This window comes from Salvelinus alpinus, chromosome 12 (assembly GCF_045679555.1).
Source record: "Salvelinus alpinus chromosome 12, SLU_Salpinus.1, whole genome shotgun sequence".
Classification (NCBI taxonomy): Eukaryota; Metazoa; Chordata; class Actinopteri; order Salmoniformes; family Salmonidae; genus Salvelinus; species Salvelinus alpinus.
Genome location: NC_092097.1, coordinates 32146461 through 32164245, shown reverse-complemented (window position 1 = coordinate 32164245; position 17785 = coordinate 32146461). Strand labels below are relative to the sequence as shown.

Sequence of the window (17785 nt, the reverse complement as noted above, 5' to 3'; positions counted from 1 at the left end):
TCTCTCTCTCTCTCTCTCTCTCTCTCTCTCTCTCTCTCTCTCTCTCTCTCTCTCTCTCTCTCTCTCTCTCTCTCTCTCTCTCTCTCTCTCTCTCTCTCTCTCTCTCTCTCTCTCTCTCTCTGTGTGTGTGTGTGTGTGTGTGTGTCATTTTGGGTGGATGATTATGCACGACGTTTTTTGAGACTCTTGGCCTTTTCTATCCTATCTTTTGTAAATATATATTATTATAGTTCAAAACAGTACACTCAACTCTAAAACTAAAATGCACACAACGTTCTTGAGGGCAAATTTCGATTTTGGTCCTTTTGGATGTGACACAACGCTATGGAGCGCAGAGACTCACAAACAGAATCTCCCAGCCGGTCTCTCTCGGCAGAGGGAGGCCTTGGTTCCACATTCAAGGTCTGCGTCAACGTAGACAGCTCTGACCTTTGAGCTTCACAGACAAGCCGCCATAAAAGAGCCCGCAGACCGTCTCAAAGTCAAAACTAGCTGTTGGTTATCCAATATGATATATGTCATACACTTGCATCTGTATTTTCAATATACATGATACATTCAGCAGCTCCACTTGGACGTACCAGATGCAAAGGGAGGTTAAGTCTATACAGACACATTTGACCAAAAGGTTTAGGTGAAAAGCATTCAGCGTCTCCGTGCATATGGGAAGATATAATTTTACTACATTAATAATTAGAATAAGACATTGTGACTAGCCTACTTGATAAAATGTAACCCTGAGACTAAATCTAAATTCCACACGACTTGTTGTTTGACGGCAAGAACAGGAGTATAATCAGTGCAGACACATAGCTCTGTACAAAGAGTAATGCCTACCATTTGTGACTATTGTCCCCCTCCCTAAACATGCATGGCCAAAACTAGTGAATTTTACCTTTAAGTGCAGCCTAATTCACTTCTCGTTTCTTTTTCGCAGACATACAATATCTAGGTTAGATTTAAGAACCGATTACGATAGGATAAAATCAAAATAATTTGCTAAATCACAAAAAGGCTTTTAAATACATGTTTTTTAACGCAGATATATGGTCAAGACAAGACATTTGGATAATGCTTAAATTATTTGTAAAAGGAATTTAGGCTAGAGAGCCAATGGATGGCCTTTAGCATACTCGATGAGTTGATCTAAGATTAATTGTATTTACTAAAGTTAAAAGTGGTTGAAATGAACAGTATACTATGTTTTCGCTAAACCCAATGTCAAGTTGAGTAGAGGTAGCCTATGTGTGATCAGAGGCAGGCCTACGTGTTGAATGTGGGAATCTGAAAGCATTTCTCTAAATAAAGCTTTAAGTTAACTCAAGTTCAGTGCGAGAAATCCAGTTATGTAAAAGCATGAATATGATGGAATAAGCTTTTTATTCTGAACACAAAGTGGTAGTTGCTATTGATGTTTTTGGTCTCTGGTGCTGTAACAAGGCCCGATCCAACGGTTCTAAACCTGCGCTGAGAAACTAATGTTTTCACAACTTAAAGTTCCTCTCATAAAACAAAATCTATTTAGCAAAGTGTATGGTTGAAGATAGATGACAAATTTCAAGAGCAAAGCAAAACAAAGACATGCGTTCCTAAAAAAATATCATCATGTTGCAATTTCCGCTAATCAGCCTATATTGAACCATACTGTTATGCGGATGTGCAAGCGGCGGGAAAAGTGTTACACAGCAAATATATTATTTTATTGCATCCTCTTCGCAGCCTTGTAAAAGCATAGCTTGCTACGGCCAGCTTGTTTAAAAAGGAAACATAACGGGATTCATTGCTATCAGCCCTCGTACCACTCACTATACCTTATAAAATGATTTGCTTGATATTAGTGGCTGAGAATCAAAAGGCGTCAGGCTACTTCTGTTAGTGCGCCTCGGGTAAGGTGAATGCGTTTGCAATATTATGTTGGTTGTTAGGATGCACAGAATGGCGTGTACTCTACATGTGCTTTATGTTTAGCCTACATGCACACAAAAACGTCTATAATCCCTCCACGTGTAGCAATATTGATGTTAATCATTACTCCAATTACACAACAAAAATATAAACGCAACTTGTAAAGTGCTTGTCCCGTGTTGCATAAGATGAAATAAAAGATCCCAGACATCCATAAGCACAAAATATTATTTCTCTCAAATGTTGTGCACAAATTTGTTTACATCCCAGTTAGTGAGCATTTTATCCTTTGTCAAGATAATCCACCCACCTGACAGGTGTGGCATATCAAGAAGCTGATTAAACAGCATAATCATTACACAGGTGCACCGTGTGCTGTGGACAATAAAAGGCCACTCTAAAAATGTGCAGTTCTGTCACGCAAAACAATGCCACAGATGTCTCAAGTTTTGAGGGAGCTGCAATTGGCATGCTGACTGCAGGAATGTCCACCAGAGCTGTTGCCAGATAATTTAACATTAATTTCTTTACCATGTCATTTTAGAGCAGTATGTCCAACTGGCCTCACAACCGCAGACCACGTGTATGGTGTCATATTTACCACTTTTTATAACATTAAAATATAGCCTACTTATAGCTTTCAATATGATAATGACTATAAGGATAATAGAGAATATGTAGCAGACAACAAGCAGTAATCATCAATGCATAGAAGGTAAGTGAATTTCAGTATTTGGTGACGTCAACCTTGTGAATTACGGTATGGACAGGCATAAGCTACGGACAACGAGCAAAATTGCATTTTATCTATGGCAATTTGAATTAACAGAAATACCGTGACGAGATCCTGAGACCCATTGCGAGGCCCATTTTTTTAAAAGGTATCTGTGACCAATAGATGCATATCTGTTTCCCATTCATGTGAAATCAATAGATTAGGGCGCAATTCATTTATTTCAATTGACTGATTTCCTTATATGAACTGTAACTCAGAAAAATCTGGATAATTACCTTAACAATATGATAATAATATAAAAGTTAACATATTTTAATAGACATAATACACCTTACACATACATTGAAACATTCATGTAATTCATATTGGTATAGGGCAGGGCACACAATCGCCAATGTATTCTATACACTGGATATGATGTTACATAACAACACAGACAAAACGAAAATCTATCACATTGGACATTCTAAAATGCAGTTATCTACATTCTAATTTTTACAATATAGCATATGCCTACTCGCAAGTGAGTTGATTACGTGGAGACAACAAACGGGTAACATATGAATAATACTGAGATGAGATGAGATGAGAGAGAGAGAGAGAGAGAGAGAGAGAGAGAGAGAGAGAGAGAGCAGCATAAACAATTCAGGACATTTATACTGTATTTTCATGAACGAAATTCCTATAGGGGAGAACTTATTCCAAATTCTTTGCAAACACTGTCACTTCGACAATAATACAGCTACTGACTACTTTTTAAAACATTAAAATATAGCCTAATTATAGCTTTCAATATGATAATTACTATAAGGATAATAGAAAATATGTAGTAGACAACAAGCAATAATCATCAATGCATAGAAGGTAAGTGAATTTCAGTATTTGGTGATGGAACGGATAGGCCCAAATTGCGCGACAATAAATCCTTTTTGCGCAATTTCTCGACCTAATTCACATCTTACAGTGGATATCCTATACAAGCCTACATTACATGTACTTCTCAAAACATGTCTTTTTGGTATTAAATATCAATCCAATCGAAAGAAGAGCCGTTTGCAGTTAGGACCCATTTTCACTGCTCTCATTCATACCCTTGTGGGGCTAAGTAAGGGACGGCCTTAAACCAGACCATTTTCACCTACTCCATGACAACTGCTCAGTTATTTACACAGGAAATACACGTTTTAAAGAGGGATCTAATAGGGATGTGTCCGAGTGTTTACGGAAAAAGATATTAGTCTACACAAGCCGCCAATTATTATTGCAGTAAACAGATCGCAGTCGATAAATAGTCATGACCGTACATAGGCTATTACTTTGCGCTCAAGCGTCGAGAGAATCAGCGGATCATTCCGCACAGAAATAGCAGCATGGACACTTGCCCACCCGTCCCAAAATACCCTCAAATAGCTTATCGCAGTTCCCCCAGCCTTTAAAGACTGCAACTCAACAAATGTGTGTGTGTGTGTGTGTGTGTTTGTGTGTTTAAGTGGGACGAGAAATGTAATACCAGATAACCGATTTTGGCAAATCAAAGTGTTGTGATTGACAAACAATATCGAAACGCAATTTATAAAACAGCAGTAGGGTGTAGGGCATTGTTGTTGTCCTTGACCGTGCCCATGCACGTCCCCTAGAGCCGGTGACTGATTGAAAATACGTAACTAAGGATTTTAATTGCATGCCCCAAAAATGTCTTATTGTCCACTATACAATCAAGATAATAGGCTATCAAATAATAGGCCTATGCTTATTTAGACCATAGCTCAAATTCAGCCTTGCATTACCATTGTAATTGTTTTAGGATTCTGCAATGTAATGATTGTTATAGGTTCTGGGGTCGATTTTGGAAAAATATAATGTCATGACTTATTAAATAGACTACTGGTGGAATGTAGATTAGATGTAAACTGTTATGCGCCATAGCCATAATGCACCGTCGCCTACATAGACGTATAGGCTATAGCAGCGCTATAAATTCTAACTTATGAAACAGAATCGTGGTCAGTTCAATCATAATTCCACTAAACTCAGGTAATGGACGTAAATGGTTTATAAATACAGGCTGCTATGCATTCGTGAATTGAACTGAGCTATTAATTGATACTTACAATTGACTTGAAGCCAATAGCATGACATCCGTAGCTTTCTGTTAGCTTCATATTCTTCACAACTATAGGCTACTTGTTCATATCTTAAATCAAATAAATTTTTAAACCCCAGATAAACTTTGATTAGTTCCAAAACATTTTTTCAATGATTGTGACCTTGGTTGATCTAGGACGTTCCGCCATAGCGAGTGAGCCACAAGTGTGTAGTTATTGTATTGGTAAAGTTATGGGAAACTACACAGTCAAATATATATGTATCAAAAAAGTTACAAATCACAAATTATATTTTCCCAAATTACTGTGCCTTTCATTCCAGGGCGTTTACTAATTAGATGTTTCTATAGGCCTATCAAAGAACACAGAATACAGGCTAGGGAATACTTTACCCCCTTGCACTGTCACTACTTTAGTAACGTTTTATGCGACTCAAGGTCAGATAAACATATATTTGGAAATATGTTTTTCGAAGTATGTAGTGATAAACCAGATGCGTCCTCCTTCTTAAGGACATCAGACTTCATACTGTGCATGCTATGCGATCGAATTTGATAACACCAAAATACAGTACGTTTAATTTAAAATACTGCCTGCCTATATTCCGCTTCACAATCTCTCTTTCCCCTCTCTCTCCCTTTTAGAAGAAGGACAGGGCCTGCTCCCTAAGCATCAATCTCTTCTTCTTCATACGCCGGTTCTGGAACCATATTTTAACCTGTTGGTCGCTGAGGTTTAGGCGGTCAGAGAGTTCCCTCCGCCGCTGTCTGGTGATGAACTCATTGAGCATGAAATCGCCTTCCAGCTCAGCCAGCTGGAGTTTGGAGTAGGGTTTACGTTTCTTTCGGGTTCGGGTGTGCATTGGATACCACGGGGCGCCTGGAGAGGGTAGAAGAAGTGGATGGGTGAGCATGGATGAACGTATAGGCTCTATAGCCTATAGTTTGGCATACATCGCCAAGCTAAGGTAAAAGTCCTGCACTGCATCAGTTGATTCTATAGAGCTGGTTATCAAACGTATTTTGAAAGCTTTTGTCATCAGTGTGAGCAGTTCCTGGCCCAGTCTTAAAACAGACTAATTTAAAACAATGAGTTAACATTCGGAGTAGAATATGGACACTCAAACAAATTATATTATACTACTACTGTTTATTATGTAAATGGCATTTACAATTTTGAATTTCACCAAAGAATGTGTGGTGAGACAGTGGGACGTATGACATCTTGTAATTTGATTGTGGATAGATACGCTGTAATTCACATTAGTCTGTGTCAGGTTTACAGTGGCAGTTAAGGTCGTCAATAACGATAGTCTCACTCTCAAGCATGCAAGCATATCGAATTGCCAAAGGCATGCAAGCTAGAGTTCTTGTGAATAACAGCATGCATTTTTTCGGTGTCTGATTTAATTTGCAACAAACTATCAAAAACCTTGAGTCTATGTTTTTTCTGACTTTATCCTGATCTCCTATAGGTTGAAATTGTTCAAAATATTGTGTGTCAATTCTCATTTTTACCACAAGACATTCTCATTTTTACCACAAACAATATCGAATTTTTATGGTGCTGTAAGGGTTTACTGGTGTGTAAAAGGCTGAGTGTAAACGAAAATATGTACCCTTCCTTGAATGCTTCCCCTAGCGGCGCTCACCCCAACATGCAAGCCTCGTGTCAATTCAGCATCCTAAGAATTTATAAAGACGAGCAATAGGACTATCAACAAATCAAGAAATAAGATTCCAATGACAAAAACAAGCACATAACATTCCATTGTTAATGTCCAATAACTCACCTCCACCCGCTTCTGTGCTTAGTGCGTGATTGCCAGGGGATGTCAACGCCTGAGCGATGCCTGCAGAAGATTTGCTCCCTTCATTGAGCAGCGATGAACTGGAGTCAGATTCTAGGGATTGACAGGATGGCGGATCTTGGGTCAACTGCTCGGCGCCATAGTCGTACTTGGAAAATGGACCATTGTTGCCCATCCCGTTGTGCTGTCCATGCTCCGTCGTTATGGAAGAAGAGGAGTCTCCTCTTGCCCTCTCTTCACGTTTGAGGATTGCGCTTTCAGCGCAGGGTTCCCTGTTGCCGCCACCGTTGCTGTAAAAACATTTGCTTTCATCTTGTCTGGTGATTTCACATGCACGGTTGAAAGAGGGATTAATGGGCATGGGACTGCTAAAGTAGGGTTGAGGATATCCATTGCACGGCTCCGAAGGGGTCCAAGGGAGCGAGCATACATTGTCCCTTCTTGGGTAGGAGAGAGAGGGTAGACCCGCCAGTTGTCCCCCAGACGCTCTGAAATTGGGGAGGTAAAATGTGTCTCCAGTGTGGATGTTTACCAAAGGTCCCACAAACCCGGACCCAGGATTAAGAAGATTATGCTCGCCCATTTCGGCGGGCCGGACCAAGAGCTTCTAGTTTATAGCGATCTGACATTTAACATAGTGAAACCGAGCGGCACGCCTGATTGGTCGGAATAGGGTCACATGTCCTCACCAACTTGTGTTACAGAAGGTGCCACCCACTATGTCCATGTCTGACCAAACAAAACATTAACTTCTGTACTATGGGTTTTATATGCTTTTTAAAATACATTTTATGCAAAAGAAAATCTGGGTTTGTTTTCTCTTTATTGCTTGTTTGATTTCTCCTTATTGCTTCAAAATACTCTACTCTTTTATTTTCAAGTGATGACCCAATCCATTAATATTAGGCTACAGGCCATATTGATCTTAGTAAAGTTTTCCCAGAGCCTGCCTTTTCTTTTTAATATGTCATTTAACGGTTACAAGGCAGCTGCACAAAGGCCTGTAAGTGTTATATTGTTTTCCCCCCACCAAATATCTACCATTGTTGGGTGTGCATGCCTCACTCTTTATTTTAGAGCAAATTACAGACGAATTGAATGTCATATAAAGCTGTGATGCTCCACTTTACGGGTCTATTTTAGGGAACGACTGATACTCACAGCCTCATTTCTCTGGTATTTACAGTAACGGAGTCAGTAAGTTGAAACCTTTGACTCTGTAAAAAAGATGATCTGCAATAAGGTTATTTTAAGAGCATTTCCAAGGAACAAGTTCAACATTTATCCTATTAAACGTTCGTAGCCATACATTGGGTAGCTTGTTATAAACTATTATTTTTTATGTGGGTTTAACAAGGTGGTCAAAGCAGCTTAAAAGCGCTTCATCAGTCGAAATTCATCACAGAGCGTTTTTATTAATTGATTTGCAATTGAGCGCCCCCGTCGCAAACAAGTTGAGTAAGGTAACTAAACATCTGTATGATACTGTGAAACAAGGGCTCCCCGAGTAATGATCATATTTAATCGAAAGAAATTGCAAAATAGGCATGCATTGAGCCGTGCGCATTTCCATGAGGAGACTGGCTGGTGCAATTAGGAAAGTGTTCCATTGCCTCTAAACACAACAACATGTAGGAAATGGAATTGAACAAAGACTTAATTTTTGGCTTAGACATAGGCCTACCCACTACCCACTACCCACTTCTCATTTTAACATTACTCGTGTAGGCCTAATGTTGCTATTCTCGAAATTCCTGACAACCTTCACCGCTTTCTAATAATTTGCCTATTTGCCAAATGATAGCAATTACGTAAGCTGTAAACAAAACATTGCATATTAAGAAATTGCTAATGGATTGCCATTCTTGTTACAGTGCAATAGTGGGCCTATGTGTGCATACTCCACATCTTAAAGAGAGGAGTCGCTATTTTATCAATGTGTAATAAACCTGCCCATACATATCACTTTTCATGGAAGCATTGGCTTCTGCAGCAGCTTCTGCTATGCGACAAAAAAAAGTATTATTGTATCTGTAAGGATTGATATTCGCCAAGAAGGCTGGAAAGAGGCTAGGCCTAATATACAATGCCACATTTATAACTAACGTCAGCTTTGGAAGTCGGCAGTGCATTTGCATGTGCATTTGCATACTTCTGTGAGAAAGAAAATATCACATTAGTCCCAAAATAAAGATAGTTTTTCTGTATGGAACATTTAAATGGGATAACGAAAGCTTTGCATTAGAGCTACGGAAGGAAGGCTTCTGAGGTCAGAAGGAGTTAAAAATATAGCTACAATAAGTGCAATCTTTAATATTTGGGACATGTGAGTTAAAAAAGTGCCACGGGTCTTAAACTGCATATGCAATAGATGTTCAAAGAGCACGCATAGCCTGTTTCAGCTGTCAATCAATGTGTCCCCTTTTTACCAATGATAAAAGACAATTGAAGAAAAAAGAAACAATATCTGATTCCCAGGCTAGTATGTTTTTTGGGGGGTAAAGATTAGGGGGGGTAAACCCCGAGTATTTAAAAAAATGTCGTGCGTAATAGACTACCCAAAATAGGACCCTTTCCATAAACAAATGACTGCAAATACAAACTAATGAAACACATGACATGGATTTCCAAGGACTGTTTGTGGTCTTGTACTTATAACCTGTTTTGTTCTGCCTCAAATAACTGATGTAGTTAGTGGATCGTTCAAAACGACTTTTGTGTATGGGTCATTTGCTGTGGATTTTCAAATCAATAGCGTTCGGATTAGTTAAAAAAAAAGTTACATATTTTTTTTAACTAAGCAAGTCAGTTAAGAACAAATTCTTATTTACAATGACGGCCTACCGGGGAACAGTGGGTTAACTGCCTTGTTCAGGGGTAGAACGACAGATTTTCACCTTGTCAGCTCGGAGATTCGATCCAGCAACTTTACGGTTACTGGCCCAAAGCTCTAACCACAAGGCTACCTGCCGCAATTACTTACGCGGAGTAGGCCTATATGCTGCAAAAGTTCACAAAATGTTGTAGGCATATTATAATTATTATCAGAAAAAGACACCATTAGTCATCGACCTCCAGTCATTCACCGCTTCAGTCATTGCAAAGGTTAGGGTGCTAGGATGGTAATGACCAAAGTAGCAAGGGGAATCTCATAACAACAGTTTATGATCTCTACGATCACTAACACACAGGCCAATACATATTTGATGTTTGTGCTAATGTAGCCTATCCATTTATCAGCGCACACAGTGCTTATCACAAGTTATGAGGTTAAAGAACAGTCAGTTTGGCAAACACGGAAGTTACCTTGGTGAAAAAGAAGATAAGGCCGCATAATGACAACCATTGAAAAAAAAGAATAACTACAAAACCTGACGCCTCGAAAGGAAGAAGAAAAAACAGCAAGATCACTTATATTTATATTGAACACAAGACTCATGAATCACATTTTAACATACAGTTTAGTTGTAAAAAGGTGGGGAAACTTCCGCGTTTCTCTGACTCAAGTTCATTCTTTACGTTTTTTTTTAACCTTAGAACGCAATGGGCCTACCAATTGGCGCTTCGGCAGTTCAAGGTCACTGTCTAGTGCATTGATGTCTGCTGGCTCATTGACACAACTGTCTTGGAATCTCTCGCCATGTCCAGACAGGGACAATAGCGTCAACAAAGAGCGTTTCCTTCCTTTGAGTTCGTTACAACATGTTGTCAAAGTTACAGCACCGTTTTGAAACTCATGAGACTCTTTTGTCCCCCCAAAAATCATCCTGAAGCCAAATATTTGTCAGACGTGTTTACATTAGGCCACTATAGCTCATTCTTAGATGGTAGCATATAAAAAGTATAGCACTTGAGTTATCTAATCGTTGAGTAGCCTAATATATAGCCTAATATATGAACGTTTTAGAAATGTTTCAGAATGAAATTATATAATTATTCAGTCTACAGCCTATAGGTTTCGTACAGGCAACACCAATAGCAATATTAAATTGGCAATCTAAGAAACACAATTGGGCACTGGAATGTAAAAGAAACTAAGGACTGCAACTTAATCCCCTTCAATAATGTTTCATGCTGACGCGTGTCGGGGCGCCTTCATCAGAGCACGTGTTAGCACTTGATTGTTTCTTCATTATTTCAGCAACTTCATCCACATGGCATCGATATCATTTTGTACAATTTTAATCTGAGTTTGACACAGATTACAAGGCTATTTTTAAATGTAATCCACGTTTGATTTGATTAGTCTCAATAAAAACAGAACGTGTTTTTACTTCAGTCAAAATCAAATGCACAACCTTAGTACCAATTTACCCCGTATAATGTATTATCGTATAAAGACAGCTAAAGTAAACAAAAAGAAGAGGGTTTAACCAGTTGGATAAAGTAAACAAGTCTCAATTTAACTAGGCTTATAAGGTTTACTTTACAAGACATCTGCAATTCGTAATATGAAACTTAGGCTACTACATGGGCACATAATATACTTCATGGGCACATAATATACTACATGGGCACATAATATACTTCATGGGCACATAATATACTTCATGGGCATTGATTAAGAAAATATTCATACTGAGTCAATAGCATCCTTACTCCAATCGATAGGCCTACATTATTTGGTAGGCTACATTTTGTTTACCCTAAACCCCAAATATATACAACAAATACATAGCCTAAAGACATCACCTGGGATGGCTTCAAATACGTTTGGAATTATGTTTTCTATTTGTAGGCTATATGACCTATTTTGCAACAGTCCGTGTGATTTGTTTGGTAAGGCATAACCGCATATTATGGACACACATGCGGTTTTGGCACTGTGATGCAAATCTCATAAATCTGTCTGTCTGTGGTGTGTGTGTGTATGTGTGTGTATGATTGTGTGTGTCATAAAGACTTCCGATTACCTACCAAATTACTCATCCAGAATTAGTTATAACAATAAAAACTGTTAATCATATTTCGCGTCAAGAATTTTTGCTTAAAATAAACATCTGCCATAATATGTTACAATATGTAATTTCCCTGCGTGTGAATGCGTCATCTGAAAGGAACGGCTGCAGCTTTTTGCTGATGCAATGTCAACTCGAACACAGTTCAGCTGTTCAGGATAAAGGCAGTTCTTCTGGCTGACAAACTAGCTTTAAATCATGCAACATGGCACATGCTATAAAAACCTAAATTCAAAAAAATATTAATTAGACTACTACTTTCAACTACAATTGATAAAAACGAAACATTTCTGCGTGGGTGGTTGAGGTGGTTGTTTGGATTAGAGTAAGGCAATACGTAAAAAAATCTCAGATCATTAAGACAAATCTTTTGATAAAAACAACTAAAACGTGACAATGTTGTTCTTCCAATTCTGCTCACCTATGCACTGCAAAGGGTTAATCCATCCACTACTTCCTGAAATTTCCATCCATCCACCACCAGAGGCTGTCATCCTCCTTCTCAGTTCAGCATGCCCACTCAGGACAGAATATATTCACTCACTCATACTCCGGCCTAAACTCTGGTCGACTGACCATGAAAGCCTCCTCTCTCTGAGCTCTTTCCCTAGATCGGTCCCCACGGTTCTAATTTAAGATATTGACTCACGAGTGGACAAAAAGTAAATTATGTAAATTATAAAACATAAAACCGAAGACAGAATGTGACAAGATATTCAACAAAGAAATATAGCCTAATATTTTAAGATGTTATCCAAAAACGAGCTACATTGTGAACTTTTTAGTTTAGGAACACTGTTCAAATGTAGGCAGGCTACAAGTGAGACAAAATAATACAGTATTACGGTCTAGAGGCCCAGTGATTTTAATTGTAAACAAGCAGCTCAACTACGTGGTTTACCGAGACATAACAAAGTGATATTTGTCAAAAGCCATTTCAAGTTTTTCGATATACCGAAATGTGAAATTGGAACTACAGATGGTCTAAGGAATACAGATTGGCCCACAGCTCAGAAACGTAATGCATGGGCCTAAACATTAAAAAGCTAAACTGAAAATATAATCCACATTGTATTATATTTAATTGGATAAGTGAATGCTACTTACACACAAATAAACACGTGCGCAAAAGGCTCACTATTTATTTAAAATGTTTGCCATTTGTTCAACAACTGTTTCAAATTATTTCCATTCTAGAAATGAATTTGTAGATTTTCAGATATTTGGTCTTGTAAGAGCAGTCATCGAAACCAAGCAAGAATTAGGCCGTGCTATTCCAATATGTACAGTCTATCAAAAGTGTGCTCTAAACGCCTCCATAGGCCTATGACTGTACAATTCTCGCAATATATTCCAATAAAATAGTTTTTTCTTGCTATTTAAAATGAAACAAAATAACAAACCAATTTGTTTCGAAGCTGCCTGTCTTCACTAAAACATGCTACTCCTATTACAGAAGCTTTAAGGTTGTTTTCTACCAGTGCTATCTAGGCTACTTCATGAAATTGTGTAAGCAAAATGAGTGATAGTTCATAACCTTGGGCTACTGCACAACCCACATGCAAAAATACGACCATAGGTGTGAAGCACACATAAATAAATAACGTTAAATCTTATGAGGACAAATCTCATGCCGCTATTCTCTTTCCTATTATTGAAGTCCTAAATCTGAAACGGGGCAGGTATACACTCTTGATATAGCCATACAGTTCTGTACATCTATGTGAACTCAAGGTATAAAAACAACCTACATACCTTCAAAATGAGTTCATGGCCACGTCTGTTTTCCTTTAAGGCAGATGCACAGCTCATCGCAAGGAGCACACCTTAAATCTCGATTTGAAAAGAACGCTACAGCTCAAACTTGTCAGTGTCAAACCTGATGGACTTGCAAGAAGTCAATGGTCTGTCTACCTGTTATACATGCTCAAAATACCACACACTCCCTATGACGACTGTTATACATGCTCAAAATACCACACACTCCCTATGATGACTGTTATACATGCTCAAAATACCACACACTCCCTATGATGACTGTTATACATGCTCAAAATACCACACACTCCCTATGATGACTGTTATACATGCTCAAAATACCACACACTCCCTATGATGACTGTTATACATGCTCAAAATACCACACACTCCCTATGATGACTGTTATACATGCTCAAAATACCACACACTCCCTATGATGACTGTTATACATGCTCAAAATACCACACACTCCCTATGACGACTGTTATACATGCTCAAAATACCACACACTCCCTATGACGACTGTTATACATGCTCAAAATACCACACACTCCCTATGATGACTGTTATACATGCTCAAAATACCACACACTCCCTATGATGCCTGTTATACATGCTCAAAATACCACACACTCCCTATGATGACTGTTATACATGCTCAAAATACCACACACTCCCTATGATGACTGTGTAAGTGTGCTGTATCATTTAAGGTCTGGAGACCGGGGCGAGATTATTCTGTAAAACCGTCAGGCAGAAAATAAGGAAACATACTAAGAATAATAAATATAAATGAACGACAGAAACGGATTAAAATGGCTATACTTTGGGGATGATATCAAATAAGCATTGACAGTAAATTATTTTATGGAATGCTAGCGATAACCTGTCTAGACTAGAACAAACATTCTATTGCCTTGCAAACAAACCGCGAGGCCGGTGCCCACCATCCATCCCACCAGAGAAAGAAAGCACAACCTTCCCTTGTTTGCTATGCACGAGCTGTTGTTATGTCAAGGTCAAAGTGACTGCATAGTCATGGTCAAGGGTAGCCAAGAAGTGACGTACAGACACAAAAGACGAGGAGCTCCGCAGTTGCATTCCAGGGTACGATACAAGCCCAAAAACTTCTGCTAAAAGTTTATTCAACAAAATATACTAGCAACCAAGGCCTATGGTTAAAATTAGGACGGATTTTTGCGTTTTATTGAGTATGGGCTACATTAATAATCAACACGACTATGGCGCAAATTGGGCTACTATTTGAGCACATGGCCTACCAAGTCAACCAAACGAATTTTGCTCGATTATTAAGAAACACTCAGGATACCTTAGATATCATATTTAAAGATTCGTATAGCCTCTTATTTATTTATTTTATTTTACCTTTATTTAACTAAGCAAGTCAGTTAAGAACAAATTCTTATTTTCAGTGACGGCCTAGGAACAGTGGGTTAACTGCCTTGTTCAGGGGCAGAACGACATATTATTTTATGTGCTCTAATCACACGTCATCCACAAGCAATCTTACCAATATGCCAAAAGCACTATCACGTAGGCCTATAGAGTATTTAGTTGAGATTTAAAAATGAAACCATTAGGATCTGTCAATTCAGATAGGAGATGCTTCATGCAGTCTTCGCACGCAACTATTAGCTCCGTATCCGTTTACACCTTCATTTTGAAATGGTGGGCTCGCATGTTCACTAAACGTTTTCCGCAAAAAAAGTGCATTTGAGACACAGATGCAAGATAATAGAGTTGAAATATGGATTATTTTGAACCTGTAAAATCATTTTTGAATGTTGATGAAGAAATTATAGCCTAACATGTTTTAGGGTAAAATGCACCGTATTCAAGGAATACATGCTACACGAGGGTTACTTTTTTTACGCACAACTAAACGCGTGCGAAAAAAGGACAATTTCCTCAAAAATATTATCCATTTATTCACCGATTGTTTCAAAACTGTGTGACATTTCCATTTGTCGAATTTAAATAAAATAAAATGTAGTCTACATAGGTATATATAGGCTTTAGATAATATATTATAATATTACAAATGTAGGCTATAAGAGTCATATGATAATCTCAAATTAGTTAATGCCATATGAATTAATTAATTAATCACGTTGCTGTGGAGACTAAAAACTGAAACAGCCAAGCGACATAACAGATTTTTTTTAGGCTACTGACTAAACGTTTTGTTAATAATCTACACAGACAATTCTTCTTTCGACAAAATACCTAGCCTATCATTCCATTTTGACAGAATCATATTCAGAATATGTAGTTTTAGTTTTCACTGAGATATTTTCACTTAACCTATAGACCGACTAAACCCAGTTTTGAAAGTGATTTATTTGGCATGACAATCTTCCAATGTCGAATTGAGATAGTAAGGAGGTTCATTTGTATCAGCTGGTCCTCAAGTAGATCGACTTTTTGGTCTTGAAAGCAGAATTAAAATGATATGATGAGGACAAAGTCTGGATTACGTAATCATTCTGGAATCTAAACCATAGTCATGGATCCTTTTTCAGTTGAGGGGTTCTTAACCATTTAGTCCAGGAGTAGCCATGCTTAACGTCAGTGAAGCTGGTTGCATGCAAATTCAAAGAGATAATGTTATCAAATTAGGCTGTGGCCAACTTTCGGCACTTTTATTAAAGATTCCACTTGAACATTTGAGGTTGGACTGTGTTTTATTTACCAAATAAGAACATTACTAGAATATCAACATAGGTTATTATTTCCTTTTTTTGGATTGTGGTCCATAATTTGGTATCTCAACAAAACTTCAAATGCTTTTCTGATTTGCACAACATTTGCGCATACAGTCTTATCTCTCATGCACCAACTAATTGTCAATGCGCAATTCAACGTCAATTTCACGTTGGTTCCACGTAATTTCATTGAAATTACATAGAAACCACGTTGATTCAACCAGTGTGTGTCAGTTGGTGAAGACCTCAGACAAAGATAGAATAGAATCAAATCGAAATCAAATCGAATCAAAATGTATTGGTCATTTTAGCAGATGTTATTCCGGGTGTAGCGAAATGCTTGTGCTTCTAGCTCCGACAGTGCAGTAATATCTAACAAGTGATATCTAACAGTTTCACAACATATACCCAAAATACACGTACATCTAAGTAAGGAATGGATTAAGAATATATATACAGTATTGGACTAAGATACATACATTTTGATTATATCTATCTTTGTCTGATGTCTTCACCAACTGACACACACTGGTTGAATAGTATAGCATAGTGTACAGAATATACATATGAGATGGGCGATGCAATATCTACAAACAACGAAAGTGACTAAGATACGGCCTATGAACAGTGCCTTGCCTTGTTCAGGGACAGAACGACAGATTTTTACCTTGTCAGCTCGAGGATTTGATGTTGCAACCTTTCAGTTACTAGTCCAACGCTCTAACCACTAGGCTACCTGCCGCCCCAGAGTAATGCAAGATACGGAGACAGTGGCCAGTGATTCCTAATCTATGTCTATAGGCAGCAGCCTCTGACGTGCTGGAGATGGCTGTTTAACAGTCAGTGGTGTAGTCCAGAATACAATACAGTATATACATATGAAATGGGTGATGCAATATGTAAACACAATTTAAAAGCGACTAAGATACCGTAGAATATTGTGGAGTGCGGTTTATACATATGAGATGAGTAACGCTAGATACGGAACATTATTAAAGTGGCTAGTGATCCATTTCTAAAAGTGGCCAGTGATTCCTAATCTATGTCTACAGGCAGCCGCCCCTGATGTGCTAGTGATGGCTGTTTCCGGCCCGATGGCTTTGAGATAGAAGCTGTTTTTCGGTCCCAGCTTTGATGCACCTGTACTGACCTCGCCTTCTGGATGATAGCGGGGTGAACAGGCAGTGGCTCGGGTGGTTGATGTCCTTGATGATCTTTTTGGCCTTCTTATGGCATCGGGTGCTGTAGGTGTCCAGGAGGTCGGGAAGTTTGCCCCCGGTAATGAGTTGGGCAGACCGCACCACCTTCTGGAGAGCTTTGCGGTTGTGGGCGATACAATTGACGTACCAAGCGGCGATAGAGCCCGACAGGATTCTCTCAATTATGCATCTGTAAAAGTTTGTGAGGGTTTTAGGGGTTAAGCCATATTTCTTTAGCCACCTGAGGTTAAAGAGGCGCTGTTGCGCCTTCTTCACCACGCTGTCTGTGTTGGTGGACCATTTCAGTTTGTCAGTGATGTGTACGCCAAGGAACTTAAAGCTTTCCACCTTCTCCACTGCGGTCCCATCGATGTGGATAGGGGGGGGTGCTCCCTCTGCTGTTTCCTGAAGTCCACGATCATCTCCTTAGTTTTGTTGACGTTGAGTGAGAGGTCATTTTCCTGGCACCACAACCCAGAGTAGACATTAAGCGATAAAACCTGATAAGTGGGAGACGGGTTCAGATAGAGGGTCATGTCGATAAAATAGAAAACAGATTCTATAGAAAACAGATCCATTTGATCT

The 17785-nt window shown here is 38.7% G+C and overlaps 1 protein-coding gene across 1 annotated transcript; it reads right to left on the bottom strand.

Moving 5' to 3' along the window:
- Positions 1–2937: 2937 nt before the first annotated feature.
- Positions 2938–7166, bottom strand: LOC139535882 (homeobox protein Hox-C12a-like). The gene is made up of 2 exons (XM_071335766.1): positions 6539–7166; positions 2938–5625 (listed from the first exon to the last, which is right to left on the bottom strand). Exons 1-2 carry the CDS (start codon positions 7137–7139, stop codon positions 5387–5389), a joined length of 840 nt encoding a protein of 279 aa, XP_071191867.1. The 5' UTR covers positions 7140–7166; the 3' UTR covers positions 2938–5386.
- Positions 7167–17785: the final 10619 nt, after the last annotated feature.

Coding starts and splice junctions, on each gene's coding strand:
- LOC139535882 (XM_071335766.1), bottom strand. CDS start 7,139: ATGGGCGAGCATAATCTTCTTAATCCTGGGTCCGGGTTTGTGGGACCT. Junction 5,626..6,538: donor AAGCACAGAAGCGGGTGGAG/GTGAGTTATTGG, acceptor TACCCTCTCCAG/GCGCCCCGTGGTATCCAATG.